Source organism: Eptatretus burgeri, chromosome 17 (assembly GCF_056783735.1).
Source record: "Eptatretus burgeri isolate ZD-2024b chromosome 17, Ebu_testis_v1, whole genome shotgun sequence".
Taxonomy (NCBI): Eukaryota; Metazoa; Chordata; class Myxini; order Myxiniformes; family Myxinidae; genus Eptatretus; species Eptatretus burgeri.
Window position 1 is genome coordinate 16,484,739 of NC_140977.1, and position 22,133 is coordinate 16,506,871.

General features: G+C 44.7%; 2 protein-coding genes and 1 pseudogene across 3 annotated transcripts; all 3 read right to left on the minus strand.

The window, feature by feature from the left end:
- Positions 1-518: 518 nt before the first annotated feature.
- Positions 519-17,019, minus strand: LOC147009404 (uncharacterized; annotated as a pseudogene). The gene is made up of 4 exons (XR_015052842.1): positions 16,634-17,019; positions 15,125-15,263; positions 10,811-10,921; positions 519-5,020 (listed from the first exon to the last, which is right to left on the minus strand). The product of XR_015052842.1 is annotated as an uncharacterized LOC147009404 (transcript).
- Positions 17,020-17,159: 140 nt separating this feature from the next.
- LOC147009405 (uncharacterized) lies at positions 17,160-17,988 on the minus strand (the record flags this gene model as incomplete). The annotated part of the gene is made up of 1 exon (XM_085861186.1): positions 17,160-17,988. A coding segment is annotated over one exon (828 nt), but the record flags the coding sequence as incomplete, so codon positions are not given.
- LOC147009406 (uncharacterized) lies at positions 17,976-18,894 on the minus strand. The gene is made up of 2 exons (XM_085861187.1): positions 18,871-18,894; positions 17,976-18,784 (listed from the first exon to the last, which is right to left on the minus strand). The coding sequence occupies exons 1-2, from the start codon at positions 18,892-18,894 to the stop codon at positions 17,990-17,992; spliced, it is 819 nt and encodes a 272-aa protein (XP_085717313.1). The 3' UTR covers positions 17,976-17,989.
- Positions 18,895-22,133: the final 3,239 nt, after the last annotated feature.

Below are 22,133 nucleotides of genomic sequence, written 5' to 3' on the forward strand. Positions count from 1 at the left end.
TACCCTGAGGCCACCGCAGAAACTCTGCGGCCGCCACACGTTTGTCAATTCAGAGGGTGTACGGCCACCGTATCCTCGCCGTAGAGCAAATGTGACAGGCGTAACAACCGAGAAATAGCAATTTTTTGAAAAATGGGCCGAGAGGGCCGTTTGTCGGCCCAAAGGACCATAATCTCACTTTGGGCTCAGTTACTGCCTGCCGAGTGACCTCAAGAATATACCTGTCAAATTTGGTCCAGTTCCATTCACTAATAACCGAGAAATAACAATATTAAGAAAATGGGCCGTTCCTCGGCCCGAAATCGCACTTTGTCCTCAGTTAATGCCTGCGCATATGTGTCTAGTATATGCCTCTCAATTTTCATCGAATTCTGTTCACAAATATTGGAGAAAGGCCGCCGGGAATCCAAATAAGGCAGTTGCGATGGAAATGCGAAAAATAATTGAAGACAATAAATCAGCCGAGATGGAACTTGAGAGAGCATGTCCGATGATTGAACAAAGGATGCTGAACCCGGTAACAAATCAACATCAGAATTTAATTAATCACACATAGAACCAGAGTGATTTACAAGCCATGAAAATGCAAATGAAAAACTACGACATAATCTAGGATTCGTGGAACAAATGCTGTATTACATAAATTCAAACAAAACTACTCATGACGATGTGATCGGGTTAATGAAAACAGTATTGCCGCTCAAGATATGGTGCAAAACTAAAGAATTAGCCGGTTGGCCGGATATCGCACCGGCAGGAGAAACTGAAAGAGCTTATAACGCCCGAATGCAGCAATTACTTGTCCATTTAAGGATGGCCCTAAGCCCACCTGAAATAAATTGGGGAAAGATACAAGGATGTAAACAAAAAAAATGATGAAGAACCGTCGGATTTATGCATAAATTGCGACAAGTTATTGTTCAACATTCGGGATTGGGCATAGCTGCAATACCAGACGATTTGCTGACTAACTTGTTTGTAGAGGGATTGCTGCTGTTGAAGAAATTATTGTCATCCTGTACATTTGAGTCATTTATTTAACAAACAACATAAACAAATACAAACAAACAATTACATATGCACATATGGAGTGATCAGAACACAGACTTGCTCCAGATCTCTGAAATACATGACAAGGTTAAGTCCTTTATATGGAATCCAGTGAGACATAGTATGCTTTTATTTTGGCGCTGGCACCACAGTTTGTGAGGTCTTGATATTCCCAAATGGAGAAATCTTCAGCCTTCGTGCAGCCGCCAATTTGATTTGGTTGATGGAGTGTAGCATGTTTTTCAAACCCAGATGTGTAGATTCTCTCCCGGCACAGAATGATGTCAAACTGCAACTTCTTTGGGCATATTGATAGATTTCTATAGTAGGTAGGTTAAAAGTTGGCCTGCTTCTAACAGCATTTATATATAATACTATCTTGAAGCATTTAGAGCTGTTGTGAATACATCTGGACATTTCCTTAGAGTTTAGACCCACATTCCAGTTATACTGAAATCATACTCCCTGTTCAGCTTACTGGTACCTTTCATAAAAATCCTGTACAAAGCAAGATAGCTTTTAAATGATAGGCAATTATTTTATGCTGAATAATGATTTTTTTAGTTGAAAAGCCAACCTGTTTTAAAGATCTTTACTTAACAGCTTGAACATCTTTCAATACAAAGGAAAGATATGATTATGTAAATTTAAATTAAAATAGATACATGATCAAGCACAGAAAAATCATACCATATTTGAGTACATTTCCAATTACAGTTTTATAACAATACATTTATTTTAATATCAAGTTTTAATTGACATTTACTATTATTTTTATCACCCTCAAGCCCATTATGTTAATTTTGAAGAAACTGCATCAACAATACCATTTCTGTTTTGTTGTTTTCTTGCTCATGTACAAATCTCCTTCGATAGTCTGTTGAGCTTTTCAAACACTCTGCTATTCCGACACACGATATTCTGTGCACTTGGTTAAGCTCCATCAGACCGCCTCCTCCTTCTAGTCTCAACAAGTCCAACTGCAGTATGCATTGGTTTTTGTATAATATCTTGTGAATGATTAGAAGTTTCCTTCTTTTGACATCTAAGTTGTTGATCTCCAATTGTGACAAGTTTTACTTGCACAGCTATATTGGAATACTGGTACAGCAAGTTAGTTTATAGCTTTATTTTGGCTTCTTGGAGAGAGGGATGACTTCCGAATTGGTTTCATTCTGCCAAGATACTCTTTGCAGATTATTTTAGGCATTTTTGTGTGTACCTGGGCATCTTCTTCTATTTTGAGGTATATGTAGGATGCTTCTTTTTCTAGTTTCTGTATTGTTGCATGATCATTTGAGATGTTGTATGTTTTCGTTTTTCCTTGTACAAATGCACATTTGACAACACCAAGCTCCATTTGAAAGTCCTCTGAGTACTGTTTTACTAGTCTCAGTTAATCTGCCAATTTTTCATCATTTGATGCGAAGACTTTTCGATCAAACATGTGCAATTGTTGCATCACCTTTCATGTTTCCTTGTCATTTTTCTGTTGCATGTCAGAATGTATCCATGTTTTTGTTCATTGATGACGTTCTCAGTAGGTCCAAAGCAAGACAAAACAGAAGCAGAGCCAGACAAAATAGGAGGGGGAAAGGCTGTCACCTTGTAAGACACCATATCGCATCTTTACTCCTGGGATTTAAAATCTTTCTTTCCAAGTAGGGTAGTCTCACAATTGTCTTTTTAGAGCGGCATTGCTTACTTAATCAGCGTGACTATTTGCGGGTTAATTTTGTATACTTGCATGCATTTTATAATCCATGAATGTGGGGATATCAAAGTCTTTTTGTAATCTTTCCAGACTGTGGACAAGATGGTTTGTCGAAGCTTGCAATTTTCAGGTATGGTTTGGTATCATAATAAATGGTCTTGTTCCATAGCTCCTTGTTGGGTGAGTTAGTTGTAAATTGCATTGGTGATTTTACCTTTTAAAAGTTTATTTGTGGTTGGTTGGAACAATGCAGGATCACCCAATTCAATCCATGTAGTTGTTGACAGCCAAGATAAAAATAAATTTGTGCTGCAATCCCTAAAAAAATAAAAATAGAGAGTTCATAGAATACAATACTCTGCTCAATCTTGAGGGAAAAAAGGACATGTTCTCCAAGCCCTAATACCATAGTGAGTTCTCATGCGCGTTTTAAGGGTATATGACCGAACAGAAGACTTTCCACAAACTGTGCATGTGTGGGCGTTCTCATTGGTTGTTATCTCCATTTGTGGGTTTAAGAAGGTGGAAGGAGGTTCTCCCAGAGCTCAAAATGTCCACCTCCTTTTTTGGTAGAGGATCATAATTCATGAACCAAACTGTGAAACTTTGTTCTCATCGCCTCTTTTCAAAATCTTCATCGATAGCCTCCACTTACAGCTCGTTTGTCGTGATATTCTCTGCAAAGCTTTTTTAACACTCACTGAGGGTTTTCTTTATCATTCCTGTTGCTATGATGAGTTGTGCATTTGTATGGACGCCCACCATTGTGAATCATCATGTGTGTTTCAAAATTGAGATAAATGAATAAAACATTATCCACAACCTGTGCATTTGTCTGGGCATTCGCTATTGTGAATTCTCAGGTATATTTTAAAGCTGGATGGATGAATGAAGGATTTTCCACAATTTTTCATTTGTCGGGGCACTCACCATTATGAATTGTCACGTGTGATTGAAGATTGGATGACTGAATCAATGATTTTTCCACAACTTGTGCATTTGTCATGTGCCTTTTAAGGTGAAATGACCGATTAAAAGATTTTCCACAACTTGTGCATTTGTATGGACGTTCACCATTGTGAATTGTCATGTGTGATTTAAGAGTTGATGACCGATTAAAAGATTTTCCACAACTTGTGCATTTGTATGGGCGTTCTCCATTGTGAATTATCATGTGAGTTTTAAGGTGAGATGTCCAAATAAAAGATTTTCCACAAACGGTGCATTTGTATGGGCGTTCTCCATTGTGAATTATCATGTGAGTTTTAAGCGTGGATGACTGATTAAAAGATTTTCCACATATTGAGCATTTGTATGGGCGTTCTCCATTGTGAATTATCATGTGTGATTTAAGGTTGGATGTCTGATGAAAAGTTTTTGCACAACTTGTGCATTTGTAAGGGCGTTCTTCATTGTGATTTGTCATGTGTGATTTAAGTGTGGATGACCGATTAAAAGATTTCCCACAAACTGTGCATTTGTACGGGCGTTCATCATTGTGAATTGTCAAGTGTGATTTAAGCGTGGATGACCGATTAAAAGATTTCCCACAAACTGTGCATTTGTACGGGCGTTCATCATTGTGAATCATCATGTGTGTTTTAAGGTTGGATGACCGATTAAAAGATTTTCCACAAACGGTGCATTTGTATGAGCATTCGCCATTGTGAATTCTCAAGTGTATTTTAAAGCTGGATGAATGAATGAAGGATTTTCCACAACTTGTGCAAATGTATGGGCGTTCTCCATTGTGAATCATCATGTGTGTTTTAAGGTGAGATGACCGATTGAAAGATTTTCCACAATTTGTGCATTTGTACGGGTGCTCTTCATTGTGGATCATCATGTGTGTTTTAAGCGTGGATGACCGATTAAAATTTTTTCCACAAACGGTGCATTTGTATGGGCGTTCTCCATTGTGAATTCTCAAGTGTATTTTAAAGGTGGATGAATGAATGAAGGATTTTCCACAACTTGTGCATTTGTATGGGTATTCTCCATTGTGAATTATCATGTGTGATTTCAGAGTGGACAACCGATTGAACAATTTTCCACAAGTTTTGCACTTGCATGGATGTTTAGCTATTTTTCTTTTGTGAGTCTTGTGAAATTTATTCTCTGCAAACATTTCATTATTCGATTTGTCTTGTTTATAAAAAGTCCTCTTGCTCCTTTCAGTTGGCGGGTCCTGCGGGCGTGTGTTTGAGCTGTTCATACAAGTCGGTGCAGTCTCCATCGGGGATTCAATGGATCCACCTGTAAATATAACATCACATGACCTGTTAAAAGAACAAAAAAAACAGATGCTGTGCAATACTCATAATATTCTAACAAATGTCACCAAACATGGACGTACGTACTGTAGCGTCAACTGCTTAACTGACATCTAGCTTGTTGCGGCGGGAGGTAAAATCTCGCGATATTCCACATAGCTTAACTCTTGTGGAGACGTTCCGAATTAATGGTGGACAACACGCACGCCAGTCTGGAGGACAAACACGAGAACTTTAGCCCTTTTAAAACCAAGGGGTTTATTCAGAAACCACAAACCAGCAGGGGAAGATTCACGTGACAAAAGCAATACGACGGCAAGTTGACACAAAAATCGATTGTAAACAATTATGTACAATGAGAATAAAAATAAATCTAAAGAAACTAAGGCACCTCACAAGAGATTCAGACACTGACAGGAAAGGGACAAAACCATCGGACTTAGCACTGGTGGAAGAATGAGTGTGGAACAGCCACGAGCAGGTGACAAGGAGGGGCAAGGACAAAGACGAGCAGTATGAAGAGACTGGCAGTGTGACAAAACCAGGCAGAGAGGCAGACAGGAAGACCTCTTTATTTCACAAATAAATTTTCTTCCTTATTTCACCTCCTTGCAATTTTCACTCAAGCCATTAGGTTTTATAGTTTTGGAATTATGGAGACACACTGACTGACACACACACACACACACACACACACACACACACACACACATACATACATACATACACACACACACACACACACACACACACACACTGCGTTTTATTGGCATAGATAAACAGATGCGTGTGACAGGTGGGATATAAATATGGCTCGGTAATTTAGAAAACACTTTATTCTGCAAACGGCTCGGAAATCAGGCGTCACTGCACGAACCACTCGCTCAGGGTGTCAAAGACAAATGAAACAATTGATCCTCGGGTCACCTACATGTCCATGTATGCTCTCCATCTAGGGTAAGTTTTCCAAAACCATAATAATATATAAATACAGTATTGTGATGCGGTTTTGGAAAACCCCAGGAGTTGCACTCAACACAGAAGGGATCCCTCATTTAGATATTTCCATCGTGATTTTGTTAAGTGAGGTTACACTTCCCCTCTTATCAGGGATGGGGAAAATGCATTGTGTGTGCATAGCAAGTTCAAATTCCCTTTGTGATTCTCACTTTCCTAAAATATATCTCTTCACCAATCCATTCTAGTCCCTCTTCTCATCCCTCTCACTTTCCTAAAATGCGACTCTTCCCCAATCCAGTCTAACACCTTTCCCCATCCTTTGTAACCTCTTCCACCCACACCTTCCCACAGTGCAACCATGCACCAGTTCAGCACTGCCTTCAGCTCTGCAAGGTAATTCCTGCATTATATGCATAATCCACACTGCTAGGAACTGCAAGACCAACCCTTTGAGAAGCAAAGGACAGCACGAGCACAAATGAAAACACAACATGCAAGGGACAGAGGGCGTTGCCATGACCTTTGCTCCCAGCGGCTATGCCCCGCCCCGAACCCCATAAAAGATGGTAGGTTCCACAGAATGAGTTTGTGTTTGTGTTTGAGGAACAAGGAGGATTTGCTTGCGTCTGAGGAACCATGAACTTGCTTGCGCCTGGCAAGCGGAAGGATGGCTGCCGTGCTTTGAGAAACAGAACGGGACAGTCTTTACTGGGGCGAGTCTTCGCGGGTGAACAGGCAGCACAACATATTTGTGTGCAGTGGCACACGTACGTGATATTTACATATTGACGTACATGATATTTCCTTGCTTGCCCCACTTTCTAATTTGTCTACTTGAGATGCAAAAAAAGAGTGGTAAAGAGTGATCAATGATTACCCTTTTGACTCTTCTGGGTGATGGGGGCACTGACAACATAGGAACAACACAAGACCACACATTGAAATCAGGCGAGCAAGAGACCGACTCTACGCCTCGAATTATCATTCTCTTTCTCCCTCATTCCCCCGGAGTGACTGAGGCATGCCTCTCCTGTGTTTAGAGCAAGATAAGAATGTGTAAGGGGTTCTTCTGTGCTGGTAAAACTGGTAAGACTGACACTGTTTCTTTGTGACTCTGCACTTTGGAAATACTTGTGTCTTTTTCCACCATTGGTTCGACATAGCATGTAATAAATAGACAAGAGGTTGTCCTCCATTGATTCGCTAATGTCCACCTCCGGTTTCGCTCAGCCGAACGTAATGAATAGTTAAAGGTGGGAAGTTGAGAGCACAGCTTCCATCCAGGAGGAGCTAAATCACCAGGAAGGTAACGCAAGATTTGGTCACCTCGGACGGTGTCCGTGGTTATTTAGCAACCCTTCGGGTTGTAGAGTTATCCGTGGCTAGTCAGCTTCAGCGTCAGAAGCTGGGAAGCAGGTCCGAGTCATCCCCTCATGAGCCCCGCGCTTCTCCGAACCCGTAACAACATATTGTTGCGGTTCTCGGAACCGCATGCATACAGCAGATAGGTGTCCCAAGACAGTTATTCCATTATTATACGTGTAGAGAGTCCCTTTCCTTTTGTTTAGCGGGACAACAAGGGAGTGAGTTGCGATGATCTAATAGCTAGGGTTGCTAAAATCATTTTCTCCTTCATTTCGTCGCCACTCTTCTTTTCGTCTGATTATTCCTGAGATAAATCAGCCACGTCTGTCTTCGCTGTAAGGTGGGGCCTCATGGAGGCCAGCGCGTGCGCCTTCGCTGTGAGGAAACTGCTGCACAGAGCCCTCGTTCCTGAGTGAGCTCTAAATCCGGCATGTGCGGCGAGTCATGTAGTGCGCTTGGCAGTGCGGGATTATCGACTCGGGCTTCCGATGGTCTGGGGAGGATTGCTGGTTGCATTAAAAAGGCATGCGAATGAATACCTCTTAAGAGGCTGAACGAATGGTGTTTTTCACAACACAGGAAACACAGCCAGCACGACGCCTACGCTGCACGAAACGCATACGGAGGCCGATAAAGGATGACTCCACGCCCTGTTAGGTGGGATACGAATGTGCGAAGTAGAAGCAGCTTGTTTCTTTTCAACCTCAATATCTGACACATATTGGTGTTCGCCCCGCACACACGCTAGCGGAGTCGTGTGAACGCGAGCGCTGGCCACATGCGTAATGGTCGAACTGAGCGCAATGTATGGAATGTGCTCGAAGGTAGACAAGTATGCCGCTCGTGAAACATGCATGGATTTATCCATGGCGATGTACCTTCGGCCCCCACAGGTAGCAATGGATTCTCCACGGATGGTGAACGTCTTCTCGTCTCTACGGCCAGCGAAGCTACGATCGAGCCGAGGAATGTACAATGCAGGCCATGTTGGCGCGCGCGGAGCGAGCACGTTGATCCACGCTGGTCGAACGCCCGAGCAGGTATGCGGGACCCTCGACCGGTCGCCCGGGCACGGCCCGGGGATTTTTGCAGGACGATTCGCGTGCCAATTTCGGTGTGGGCGGTTCATGTCATCTCGTGGGGTCAGAGCGGAATATTCCCACCGTCTGGGATGGCCTTGCCAGAAACGAAGTGAGGCGGTTTCCGGCCCAAGTTTGTGGGCCATGTGAGGGGCGGCGCCAATCGGAGCGTCCGATTCAGGGGATGACGTTTCAATTTGGCGTGGCCCCTATCCCCGTGCGGCAGGCCCTATAAAGGTTGGAGCAGTCCCTCCGCCTTTCTCTTGCTCTTTCTCCGCCTCTCTCCTGCTCTCGCCTCCCCTCGTCGACACCGCCTCCTGCTGTCTGGACTCCACCTCATCTCTGCCCACACTACGTCGACCCCACCTGCCTACCTGGTCCCGCCCGCTACTCCATCCTCGCACTCTGGCCTCCGCCCCTTCTCGACTCAAGCTCCTCCTTCACGAACATGGTATCCACACGTGCACCTGAAGCCAGAGACGACGCGCCCACTGTCGGATACCGCACCACAGAGCATCCCCCCCCCCACCCCGAAATGTATTGGTGGCACGATGTGTGATCAAGTACAAAGGTACCAAGATCATAGCCTCAACTCACCTCCCTTCCTGGTTCAAAACTTTCTCTTCATTGGGTTTTCTGTGCATGTGTGTGTGTGTCCTGGTGCCTATCTGCTTAAGTAAGACTGCAGAAGATCGTTATCATTATTATTGTTATTATTTTCGCATTAAGTCTGCTCTATGTCCCCTTTTGTAAGTTGCCTGTTTATTTGCTGCACCACACCTCTCTCCCCTATCTCTGCACAACACACCCCATTAAATCTTTATCGTACCACATACCTTTCCTCGCCCATTGTAAATAAATCATTATTAGGAATGTTCCCTGCTCGTTTTTGTCTTTTCTTCCATCGATCCAGCATGGTCCAGATCCTAGCTTAGCCGGGACTTTATTCCCAACGATCCGTTCCTTTTAGCCGGTACATCCTTGGCAGTGTCGCTCGGCTGCATCCGATCCGGTAAAGTGATCCTGTCCGGTCGAGTGATCCAGTTCGGACAAGGCGTACCAAGGGCGTGTTCCCCAATAATTCATTAAACCATGTGATTAATTAGGTAACCCGATTAACCCATAGACGGGAGGACCCTAGGTCACGCGGTTGAGTTATTGGCGTCCACGGTCAGTTAAGCGACCCGCCGCGTCACAGAATTATCCGTGTGCGACGGCCTACAATTCCGGGGAGTCTGGTGGGAACCGAGATAGCTTCCCCCACCTTGTGGTCTTCTCACCTGACCTCCGGCCTGCAACAATATATTTGGGTGTGTGTATGTGTTGTTATCTCCATGTGCATGTTTCAGAAGGTGGAAAGCCTGGTGTTGGCTCAGTGGTTAGGGTGGCGGCTTGGGATCCTAGGGTCCTGAGTTCAAGCCCCGTCAGCCGCTGAATTAAAACACCAGGGGGTTGACTCAGTCTGTCATCCTTCCGAGGTCAGCGAAATGAGTACCAGTTCCAGTGTATGTACTGGTAGAGGGGCACTGCATCAGCGACACAGTCGTGCTTCAAGAAACGATAGCTACCCCGGCAGCTCAGCGGCCATATGACCACACACACAGAAGGTGGAAAGGGGCTCTCCTAAATCTCAAAGTATCCCAGTGTGTGTGTGTGTGTGTGTGTGTGTGTGTGTGTGTGTGTGTGTGTGTGTGTGTGTGTGTGTGTGTGTGTGTGTGTGTGTGTGTGTGTGTGTGTGTGTGTGTGTGTGTGTGTGTGTGTGTGTGTGTGTGTGTGTGTGTGTGTGTGTGTGTGTGTGTGTGTAAGGTGATCTTATAAGGCCAAACATGGTTGAATTGCACTCTCCCACCAAGGCTTCAAAGTTCATCACTATCTCATGCCATGCACTTCCCCACCCATTCTGTATAACCTCCACACGAGCCACAACCTGCTCAACCCCGTTATCATCAGATTACTGTTTCCTCCCTTCTCGCCCTCTCCACTTCCTGTTCTTGTTTCCTTGTGTTCAACTGTACCTCACCGTCCAATTGTCAATTTGTTGCCATTTTTTCTGTCCGTCACCACACAATTCCACGAGCCAAGATCATACATAAACATGTAAAATAAATCAACAAAGGGTGTGCAATTAAAGCTCAATTACAACTGACGATCGTAAAAATTTAGGATAACAGGATAGAACAAGGTACAGTATTGTTGATTTAAATATTTCACCTAATGGTGAAAGGGATAACGGATGATTGAGAAGTTGATCTGCCATCGTGCTCATTTCTTAAAGCAATGAAATCAAAACGTAGGGATATAATTTTTCCTCAACAACAGAGTTCGTTATCAAAATGTCTGAAACAATACGTATCAGAAATGACAAACACCTTCATTTGGATGGCTCTTTAAGAAAGAAGCCTCAGAGTCATTTGGTTCTGGTAGATCCAGGTGGACATCAATGTCGTGTTCGGTTTTCACTTCCACTTTCACAAATAAATCTGGAAAAAGCAACTTTTATTAAATTCAGGCAGTCATGTGTCGCATACATCGGCAGTCTTGTGTCGCATACATCGGCAGTCTTGTGTCGCATACATCTATAGGCAGTCTTGTGTCGCATACATAGGCAGTCTTGCGTCGCATTCAATACTCTTTATAGCTAAATAAATGCTGCGTTAAAAATCATTGATTTGAGTTCTTCCTTGAAGAGAGAAAATAAAACATTTCCATATGGGAACAGAATTGTGTCAAAGCATTACGATATCAAAGCATTACGTTCGGAACAAACTGCCTCGATGTTTCAAACGAGATGCTTCTTTCCTGACCACAACTTCAATGGGAATTTCACCACCACCCTAAATCACAACCAACAAAATAGAGAAAGCAAGAAAATTGTGGAGAACCTAAAATAGAGAAGGTTTTCTCCACAACCTGCATTAGTTGGCAAATTACCTACAATTGTGATCCAACATGTGACTCGTTTTTTTATCGTCTCAAAAGTAAATCCTCTTGGAAAACGAAATGGCAAAGTGTTTCACATTAACAGCTTGACAAATGAAATGCAGAGAACAGAATGAACAAAGCAAAGCCAAAACATGTGACCATATGATAACGGGAGTGGAAAGGATCAAAAGTCAGCAAGTGGAGAAAAGCTGAGGAGTGGGTTTGGAAAAATCATGTGTTGATGAGAAATTGCATTGAAGGACTGGACTGGCAATCTACCTGAGAACGATGCACACACGTCTTTGAGATACTAAGCCCGAGTTCAAATCTAGACCCATTTTTAACTGTCACTGCCATCATAATTTTTCACATGCAGTGATTTCATCCGTGCACCTTTTGCCATCCCTTGGATGAATATTCGCAGTGTCCCATCTGCTAGCAGGGTCATGCTTAATTATATTTTTGTGGTCCGCTGGGCCACCTAAACAGATTTTTGGGTGGCACGTATATTATTTGATGGTGAATCATTTATAAAAATCAGTATACGTGTATGAATTACTATTCCTCACGACAAAAATATAACATTTCAGCACTTATCATATCAGTAAACTCATAATCACAGAATACTACTGTCAACTATTCAATCATCTACCCACTAACTCACAGCAACATCATTTGGACGGCAGATTCTTGCTATCACATGAACGTTTCGGATTAGATGATTCAGTTTATGCACTGTTTGTTCGTTCATTCGTTTTTAATCATCATTTTTCCTGCTTTCGATGTTCTGTCTCGGCCTCGAGTCTTCATCTTTGCCCTTGCGTGCTGGTGATTTTTATTTTCCTCGTGCTTTTATACACTGCACTTCTTGACGTTGAGAAACACATTTTACTTCCTTCCTTCCCCCGATCCTCTCATATCCTCCCTACACGTTACAGAACATCATGTCCCAATCTTCTGCATAACCAAGCCACAAAAACTCTTTCCCTCTTTCCCATTTTGGTCGATTCTTCCTCATCCTTTTCTGAAGTTCGTATTCCGTTCGACCTGCTTCCTTTTTTCTGCTCGTTTCTTTTTCGGATTCGATACACTTTGTAAATAATGCCACATGATGGAAACCTAAGTGCACCTCTTCTCTGAGATGGAGTCTCAGCACCATGTGATCAAATGGGTCATTCCAGTCTCTCCTAAAATTAGACAACCAAGAAGAAGTCTTGCACGATACATTGATTTCTGAAATTCCATCGGTTCACAGAACTGGTACACAGTTACTCAGACACGGTGAAAAAAAAAAAAATTATAACTTTAAAATACCTTGATCTGCACTAACACAGCTCAAAAGCATCCTCCCACAACAAAGGCTTTCTCAGCTAGTGTAGGTGAGATTCTTCCATGATAATAATGCAAATTGATACACTGTGATTTCAAAATTTAAATGTACAAAATTAAGTTTATAAATTATAACATTAAAAATTATATCATAACTGAAAAGATGTAACAAAAATAGGTCAAAGGAAAACACATGAATGAAAAGGAAGAGGAGGTGGTTTTCTCAGTGAGTGTTTTTCATTGGACCAAACCATTTCTGCAGGTACTCATCGGAGAATCAAATAAAATTAAACATTTGTGGGAATCCCTGCCTTGAATCGCTGTACATTTGGGCATTGCACAATCACGCCACATGCATACTTTTGGGAGATCTATCATGCGGCCAATGATGTGATGCATGCATATTGCAAGTTCGCAGGAATTCCTCTATGTCTAACTTCCATTTCGTATTGTTGTAACAAGCCAGCGCACAGCCGAAGAGCAGGAAATACATCACACCTCTCATAAGTATACATTGCATGTAATCGAAGATTTTGATTGCAGATTGCAGAACAGAACATTGCAGAACAGCGTTCGGTCCATGCTGTTGTTGACGATGATTCATCAATAAGTAATGAAACCAGTCCAGCAGCTGATGTGAGGTTGTAGCATTGGGGTTTTAATACTTGGGCTCCCTAAAAATACCTCCAGCTGTGGAAGAACTCGGGTAGAGCTTAAAACAACAAATGACTTATCTTGTGTAACCTTTCTTGGTTGCTTTATTCAGCTTTCTTCGCCTCGAAGCGCTGAATGTTGACTATCATCCTAGTTGCAGCTGGGAATGATTGAAGAGGTGAGAGCTAATTTCATTGTTTCCTCCAATGACAGGAGAGAGATGCTATTTGAGCTTTTAATAAAAGTGAACTGCAATGGACTCGGACTGCCCAACAGCAGCATGAGAACGCTGGAGACTAATTACCTCCCAAGACACCGAGTGGAGGAGAGTGTACATGCGTGAATAATCCACCACAATACTTTGGCTTTATTCATTCCACCGCGTGGCCGTTTCAGTGTGTGCAGTTGGCCTCACGAGATGAATTGTCTTTCACCGGAGGACAGACCCACGGCTCAAAATACACAGCAACTCGTGAAATTTGGCTAACGAGGAGAAGATGGAAAATCTTGCGCTGGAAGATGGAATCACGGCAGAAAATACACAGCAACTCGTTTAAAAATTCAAATTCAGGCCGGGTCACTTTAACGTGAACACGCTGCTTCTGCACTCCCAACTATGGATGGATGTCTTCAATGTCACACAAGAGATCATGGCTGTCTCTCGAGACACATCTTGAGCCTTTTATCCAGTCTGGCACTCCACCTTGCTCTTCAAACTCTCTGCCTATGGCATCCAAGGCCACCTCCACACAGGGCTCACTGACTTCTGCTCTTGTAGAAAACACATGCCTCCCGACAGAATCCTTTCATCTCCTCTCCCTGTCAAGGCTGGAGTGCCCCAAGGCAATGTGTTACGTCCAGTCCTATTCTTCACCAACATTCTCCCTAACTCCACAGAAAATCCACTTTGTCTGTGTACTGATGACTCCACCCTCTACCATGGCATCATTCAGAGAGACAGCTATCAGCCTCTTTCCCCTCTTTGGACATTGAATCACAAGTTGCTCAAATACTTGGAATAGGTGTTATATTTCTGGAAAAATCCCTCTCTCTCCCTCTCTCTTTTTTCCACACAGACCATCTGAAAACTTTCGAAACAATCCTCATGAAGAAGTTCAGTCATTGAAACTTTTGGGTCTCACTATCAGCCATGACCTTCCTTGGGGAAACATATCTCAGTTGGCCAGGAAAGGCATTTGGCCTTCCAAGCCAAAGTGAGCATCCTCCATTATGTAAAGTCCTTCCTGAGTCCACCTGAACCGTTATCCAGCAACAAGGCCTTCATCGGCAACATTATGAAGTGCTGGTCTTCCCTCTGGGCAGACACCCCTTCCTCATATTTTACTCAACTTGAAGCTGAAGAAACCAGGGCCTTCAATATTATTGGAATCTCCTGCAATGAAGCTAAGTCAATGGAGCGATCACTTTCACATCGCAGAAAGATCAGTGGTATCTCTTGCTTCTGCTGCCTCCTTTCTGGTTTTGCACAATCCACCCTTTCCTTGCTTTATCCACCCTCCCCCAGGTTCCTGGAGGCAACATACAGTCTACCAGCAACCCCCTTCTAGTGAAACTCCCAAAAATCCAGAATCACTGCTCGCTTCTACACTTTCGTTTTCCATCCTGTGGATGCAAGTTCAACTCTACTGCTGTTGTTTCCCCCTTTCCATTCTGCTGTCAGTCTTCCATGAGCCTCCAACAAATATACAAAAAATAAATAAATAAATCAGAACTAAACAAACAAAGATCCCATCAAAAGTGAAGATCATACAACTCACCATTCAGCTGGTCACTTTGCTCCTCTTCCAGACCAAAGGAGTTCACATCCTCTATTTTTATCTGCAGAATCTCAGGAAATCCTTCCAGCTCCTCAACCTTCATTTCACACCCGAGCACAGTCAGCCGTTCCAATTCCGGCTGCACACGACAGGAATCCTTCCATCAGCCAACTTGAGTGTACAGAATATGGTTGGTGAACCTTAAAAGAGGCAGTAAACGCACCACTCTTCCTGATGTTTGCTCCACCCTGAGTACCTTGATCCCGCACAGTACCTACATGTGAACTACCTCTGCACTTCTAACCTTATCCTTTATCTAAATCAGTAACAGCACCTCAAATGTTCATCTTCCATACACACGCACCTTTTGACACCTCCAAAAAATAAATTGTACACGTTTCAGGTTCTTAAGACAATTCTGTAATTTTATTCCATATTGATGTAAAACATACAAAGGTTTAGATGTTGATATAAAATCCGAGCCTGTTCAGAAATTTTATGATGAAGACATTCCATAGTGAGAAGGCCTCACACACAAGCACAGGGGATGTGTATGAAGGAGTATTTGTGCTCAGCTGTAATCCATGGAGCACATATGGTAATATGTAGACAGTTTCCCCACATCACTGGGTTTCAGGTCATAAATAAGGAACCCACTTTTCAGAAAATCGGATGGCAAGATAACATTCACCTGGAAAAGGTTGGGTTGGTTGGATGAAAGGTTAAGTTGGCTGGCTTAACATCTTAGGGTCATGAATCTGAGCTCCTGTCTTCCCATTGAACGAACACCAGGCAGGTTGACTCAGGCCGTCATCCTTCCGAGGTCGGCAAAATAAATACCAGCTTACTGGAAACAGGAGGAATTGCATCAGCGGCACAGCCGAGTCTCCAGCAAATGATTCAGCCACACAGCCACAGCCAGCATACAAATAAATAAAATAACTCGAAGGGACCTCGCTGGAGCGCATACTTCCGCCACATAATGCCTGATCCACGAGAACATCTCGGGCACCATTACATTTTCGAAATATTCATGCTACATATCGTTTTTGGCCCAATCCCTCGATGATGAAGATTCACTTTGGAAATTAAATAATTCTCGTATCCAGATTTGGATCTTCACTAAAATCAAATCAATTTTGTCGTGGTCACACCCAAACATGTCCACCAAGTTTCGTCCGAATCGGTCCACAACTTTTTGAGATAACCTGCACACAAGCAAACCGAATGGGAGTGATAGCATTACCTCCTTCACCTTCAGTGGCGGAGGAGGTAAAAACAAGCGGAGAAAACAAGAATACGACGGAAAACTCAGCGCAGTTCTCCCTTCCTTCGGCGCCCGGCGATGAAGTCATGCATCACCTGGATATGCAATTGTGAAGGAGCGGTATTCAATAAAATGTGGAGAACGGACAATGTTAATAAAAATCCATATTGTTGAGTAAATGCACACGACGATTCATTGTACGATGAACAAAACACCCCCCATTAGGAAATGGACTAACCCACCTGTCCCATGGCGGTTTTTTTTAATCAAAAGTCCGTTGGATCAGCTGAAGATGAAAGGTAATTACCGAATGGTGATGAAAAGGGAAAGATCGTTCAACAGAAGGTGAAAATGGTTAAGATTCGATAAATAACTTCCGAACAAATCGACCACAGACACCAAAACTGCGTATTTTAATATGACGACAGGGCCTCCACTGGTCACGTGACGGTCCTAAAAACATGAACATCGCGGGTCACGTCACGTGGTTACCCTTGGTGATCGCTGATATCGAGTTAAGAAACTTGTTGTAATCTGTACCGCTAGATTAGTGTTACTCACGAAGATGTTTAAAAACCAGAAATGTTCACAACACAAACACTTCCTCCACTCACAACTCGCATCCACGCTTGATCCACACACGACTCTTCCTTTTCTCTTTGCAATTACATATTAAATCTCCCGAATCCCTCTCGATCATTATAATTATATCATTCACACGAACCTCTATTACCAGATCATTTCTTCCAGCCGAGAATTTGACTAAAAATCATTCTACACAAAAAGAACCAACGGCGAAGAAAGACGAGGAAAAAGAAGGTTCGACAAGCCAAGCTACAAGATACACCCCCGTTGGTATTTTGAAGGTTAGCGTCACAGAATCGTCGTCTTCGTCGTCTTCTTCGTCGTCTTCGTCTTCGTCTTCGTCTTCGTCTTCGTCTTCGTCTTCGTCGTCCACCACCACCACATCACCGCCATCATCGCCATCATCGCCCTCATCGTCCTCATCGTCCTCATCGTCCTCATCGTCCTCATCGTCCTCGTCGTCTTCCAACACCACATAACCGCCCTCATCGTCCTCGCGGCCGTCGTATTCGTCGTCACCCTTGTCCTCATCCTTGCCATCCTCCTCGCCGTCCTCATCGTCACCCTCGTTGTCCTCGTCGTCTTCGTCGTCCTCATCTTCGTCGGCGTCGCCCTCGTAGTTGTCGTCGTCATCCTCATCGTCGTCCTCATCTTCGTCCTCATCTTCGTCGGCGTCGCCCTCGTAGTTGTCGTCATCGTCCTCATCGTCGTCATCCTCGTTCTCATCGTCCTCGTCTTCGTCGCCATCGTCGTTCTCGTCGTCATCCTCATCCCGGTCGTCATCCTCCTCGTCGTCGCCATCAGCGTCCTCGTCATCAGCGTCCTCGTCCTCCTCGTCGTCGTCATCGTCCTCGTCGTCACCATCATCGTCCTCGTCCTCGTAGTTGTCGTCATCGTCCTCATCATCATCATCCTCATCCTCATTCTCATCGTCCTTTCCCTCGTCGTCAGCGTCCTCGTCGTCGCCATCGTCGTTCTCCTCGTCGTCCTCATCCCGGTCATCGTCCTCGTCCTCATCGCCTCCTCATCGTCCTCGCTCTCATCATCATCATCATCGTCGTCGGCGTCCTCTTCCTCGTTGCCCTCCTTGTCGTCCTCATTATTATCGTCCTCGTCCTTGTCGTCCTCACCCCCGTCTTCGTCGTTGTCCTCATCATCCTCCTCATGGTCCTCGCCCTTGTCCTCGTCATTATAGTCCTCGTCGTCGCCATTATTGTCCTCGTTGGCGTCCTCATCCTAGTTGCCCTCCTCGTCGTCCTCATTCTCGTCGTCATCGTCCTCGTCCTTGTCGTCCTCACCCCATCGTCGTCGTCCTCATTGTCCTCACCCTTGTCCTCGTCATCGTCGTCGTCGCCCTCATTGGCGTCCTCACCCTCGGTGTTGTCGTCATCGTCATCATCATCATCCTCATCCTCATCGTCCTTTCCCTCATCCTCATCGTCAGCGTCCTCGTCGTCGCCATCGTCATTCTCCTCATTGTCATCCTCATCCCGGTCGTCGTCCTCGTCCTCCTCATCGTCCTCGTCATCGCCATCATCCTCGGCGTCCTCGTTTCCCTCCTTGTCATCATCATTCTCGTTGTCGTCGTCCTCACCCCCGTCATTGTCCTCGTCACCCTCCTCATCGTCCTCGTCCTTGTCGTCCTCACCCCCGTCGTCGTCCTCGTCATCCTCCTCATCGTCCTCGCCCTTGTCCTTGTCCTCGTCATCCTCCTCGTTGCCCTCGTCATCGTCGGCGTCCTCGTTACCCTCCTCGTCGTCCTCATTCTCATCGTCATCGTCCTCATCCCAGTCATCGTCGTCGTCACCCTAGTCGTCCTCGTAGTCCTTGTCATAGTCGTCGTCCTCGTTGTCGTAAACGTCATCCTCTTCTTCGTCATCCTCGTCCTTCTCACAGGTAGCCATATTCGTACAACCATTGAGAGTTTCTTGAAAGAACACCTACAGTTTCATAATGAAAACACACATACTGTCCACATCAAGGTGGCTCAGGATCACAGCAGCAAATCGTCTGGAGATACCCTACCTTGTCTGTCTTGTATTGGTTGTCGAGTCTTGGGAATGCTACTCCCTCGGTGTGTTTTTGGTGATTGAGGAACCCCAACGTTTGAAGACAAATGTTCCCGGTGTCGTTGGCATGAACATCATCAGAAAGTGTCGTCAATTGGTTCAAGCCGAGTTTGAATCCCAGACCAATATGGAGTTGAGTAATGACTGGAGTGAAGTGTTTCAGCAGGCACAGAAGTGTGGGCTCACTGAGAAGAATAGCATGGCTAGAGACACAGGCAAGGATGCTGAGCATGTACCTGCTGTATCTGTTGTGTCAGTCATGGCAAGCGGACAGAGGAACATGATAAGGGACAGTTACAGGATGTTGTTGGAGCCGGGGAACACACCACTGCCAGGAGGTCTTTTGTTGTTCCGTTGTTTACGAGTATTAGAGAATGCTGAGCTACAGTATTCAGAATCTGTTTGTGATTCCATCTAAAATAAATGACTCGGTTCCAGAGATTTTTGGAGAATTGCTAATAGCATTCTCAACCGTCATCAATAATCAATTCCTGTCCTCTTCAATGGCCCTGAAGTGCTTACTTCTCCTATTCATAAAGTCAACCTTCACTGACAATTTTGCTGCGAACTCCACCCTTGAACACCATGAACACCCATTACCTATTTTTCCTTACCGTCTTGATACCAGGCTTTCTATAATCATCATCATTCCCAGGGAAGTTCTTTAGATTATGCAAGGGCTTGGCATCTCAACATCTACTGGACCAGATCGATTCCCTGCAATTCCTTTGAAGATATTGTTGTGGAAATGGCCCTTTGTGTGTTATTAAATATAGCATGAGCCCAGATCCCCCATGAGATGCATGTTTAGCCAGGTTGTTTGGTAAATGGACGTTGCATGTGTCGGGAGGTATAAGAGGCTGTTTATTGTTCGTACAGCGGTGGTGGACTGAGAGGTTCTTCTTCTTCGTTCCCCTCTCCGAAGGAGTCTCTGCCCAGTCCTCTGGGAGGGGGAGAAGTTTGTCGGCTTCGTAAAGGGTGCGCCCCAAAAAGCGAAGGAAGTGAAAAAACTGCAGGAGCACCGGGAAGGCAGTAGTGAAACTAAGAGGCGAGCGAGCGCCGGGAAGGCGGTGATGAAACTGAACGCCGAGGTGGCGTGATCGGTTTTTCGTGAAGACCGAGCCGAAAGAAAGGCAGGGAAGGGACTACAGGAAGTCTGTCTGCCATCGGCTGGAGGAGAAACTCGCGGTGCGTGTGGTTGGCGATCTGTAAGAGAGGAACGGCTTGAACCTGATGAGCGAGTCTGCCATCATCGAGGGAGTAACTGAGCCTGAGTGTCGAGTGAGGATTTCTGCTGTATAGAGACGATTGGTGGGAGGCTGCAATCTGCGTCGAGAAGAGGTGGCTGCTGTGTGAGTCGGCGATCGACTTTATGAGGAGGTGATCGACAGGTTCGTCCTGCGTCTAACCACGGAGGTTCTGTCCTTACTCACCTCATGGCTCGACATGGCTCGACGTCTTTGGCGATCCGCCTGCGGAGCCCAACACCCCGATTTGGCCTTATTTGGTGAACAGGCCAGGCCTGGACTTGTATGCTGGACCTTGTGAAAAGCCAGCTGGAGCATACCACAGATCTTTCGTCTTGGGCTGTCGACCTTGTGGGGTCTGGACGCGCAGAGGCTGCGTGCATGGGCGGTGTGACAAAAGGAGGACGACGCCGCCATTTTGCCACGCGGCGTGTTTGAGCTTGGGTGCTCGATTCCGTGGACATCGGCTTGTCACGAGCCACATTCGGGCCTATGACACTTCCTCTCGTCCATGAAGCATCACCAAGTACTGTGTCTTGTCTGCATGCTGTCCGTGTCTTGTCTGCATGTTGTCTAAGGTTTATCTCGCTCGGGTCCCCTTCGGAACCCCTAATCCGTTGCTCCCTGGTTAAGAACGGGTTATAGATTGATTATAACATTGTCGTGAATGCTTGCTTGTGTCGTGTTCCCCGATGTGTCCTCAATAAATCTGGCTGATTCGTATGAAGTTGCCGCTTTGGGTTTGTTCGTGCTGTGCTGACAAACAATTCGCTCGATTTGGATATAAAATCCAAACTGGCTACGGATTGGAGCCAACTTGGGTGGCATTCAAGCGCCGCCACCGCTGGAATCTGTAACAATTGGTGTCCGGAGTGGGGCGAGAATCCCTCCGTCGCCGATCCTCAACACTGAAAGTCAGGTGTGGTATGTGAACCCATCCACCTCCATAAATTTGCAGGACACCAATTCAACAACATCTGGTGTCATTCACACCTCGAACATTCGTTACGAGAGGCGCGAAAAAAACAAGTCGCTCGCAAATTCCAAATTTGCTTTGATTTTATTTTGAGTGGATTGGGTGTAAAACTTCGAAATTATAAAGAAAAATGGAGTCGCAAAATGGCGGCGTGGCTCCACCTCACCGTGACACGAAGCGGGAGAGGGTTACTATAAATAGCGCAACGAACCGCACAGCACGAAGAAAAGGCTCCTGCCCACTGTTTCAGGCCACGTGGTCACGGCATGCGTCATGGCAGACTAAGCAGGACGGCAACGCGCACATTGACGAGATTCATGCACGATTGGCAGATACCTTGGAACAGGTGGAGCGTGATGGGAATTATATAGAGGAGTTACAAGTTAAATTGGACGAGGAATTATGGCATGCAGACGAGGTTCGGGAAAGTTTAGTGCACAGGGAGTCACAACAATTGGCCGATGCACAGGAACAAATTCGGGAGCTGGAAAAGGACTTAGCCAACACAGGCATGGAACTACGTGAGTAGGGTGAATACACTGATTCTGGCTCACTTTTCCCCATGTAAGTGAATGGGGGATTTTCAGCGATTCATATTTTTTTTCCCTAAAAAGTAAACCCGCTTTTTATCCCAAAGCATATTTATTTGTCTCCCCTTTTAACCTAGCGGCCTGCTATTCAAATAACAAATGCAATAAGATGAAGATTTGTTCAAGTAGCAAAGTAGTAATGTGATTTGTTAAAGGTGATTCTGAAGAAATATCTGAAACATGTAAGCCGAGGGACACTCTTTTTCAAATAACCAATGCATATTATTTAGCTCACTCATTGAACCTATAAAGATTTGTTCATTCTCAAATTCCTT

Excerpts from the sequence above, each read along its gene's own strand:
- LOC147009406 (XM_085861187.1), bottom strand. The coding sequence starts at position 18,894 with ATGGTTGTACGAATATGGCTACCT. Across the intron at positions 18,785-18,870 it reads TTGTACGAATATGGCTACCT|GGTGACGACGACGATGACTG; the intron begins GTGAGAAGGACG and ends GAGGACGACTAG.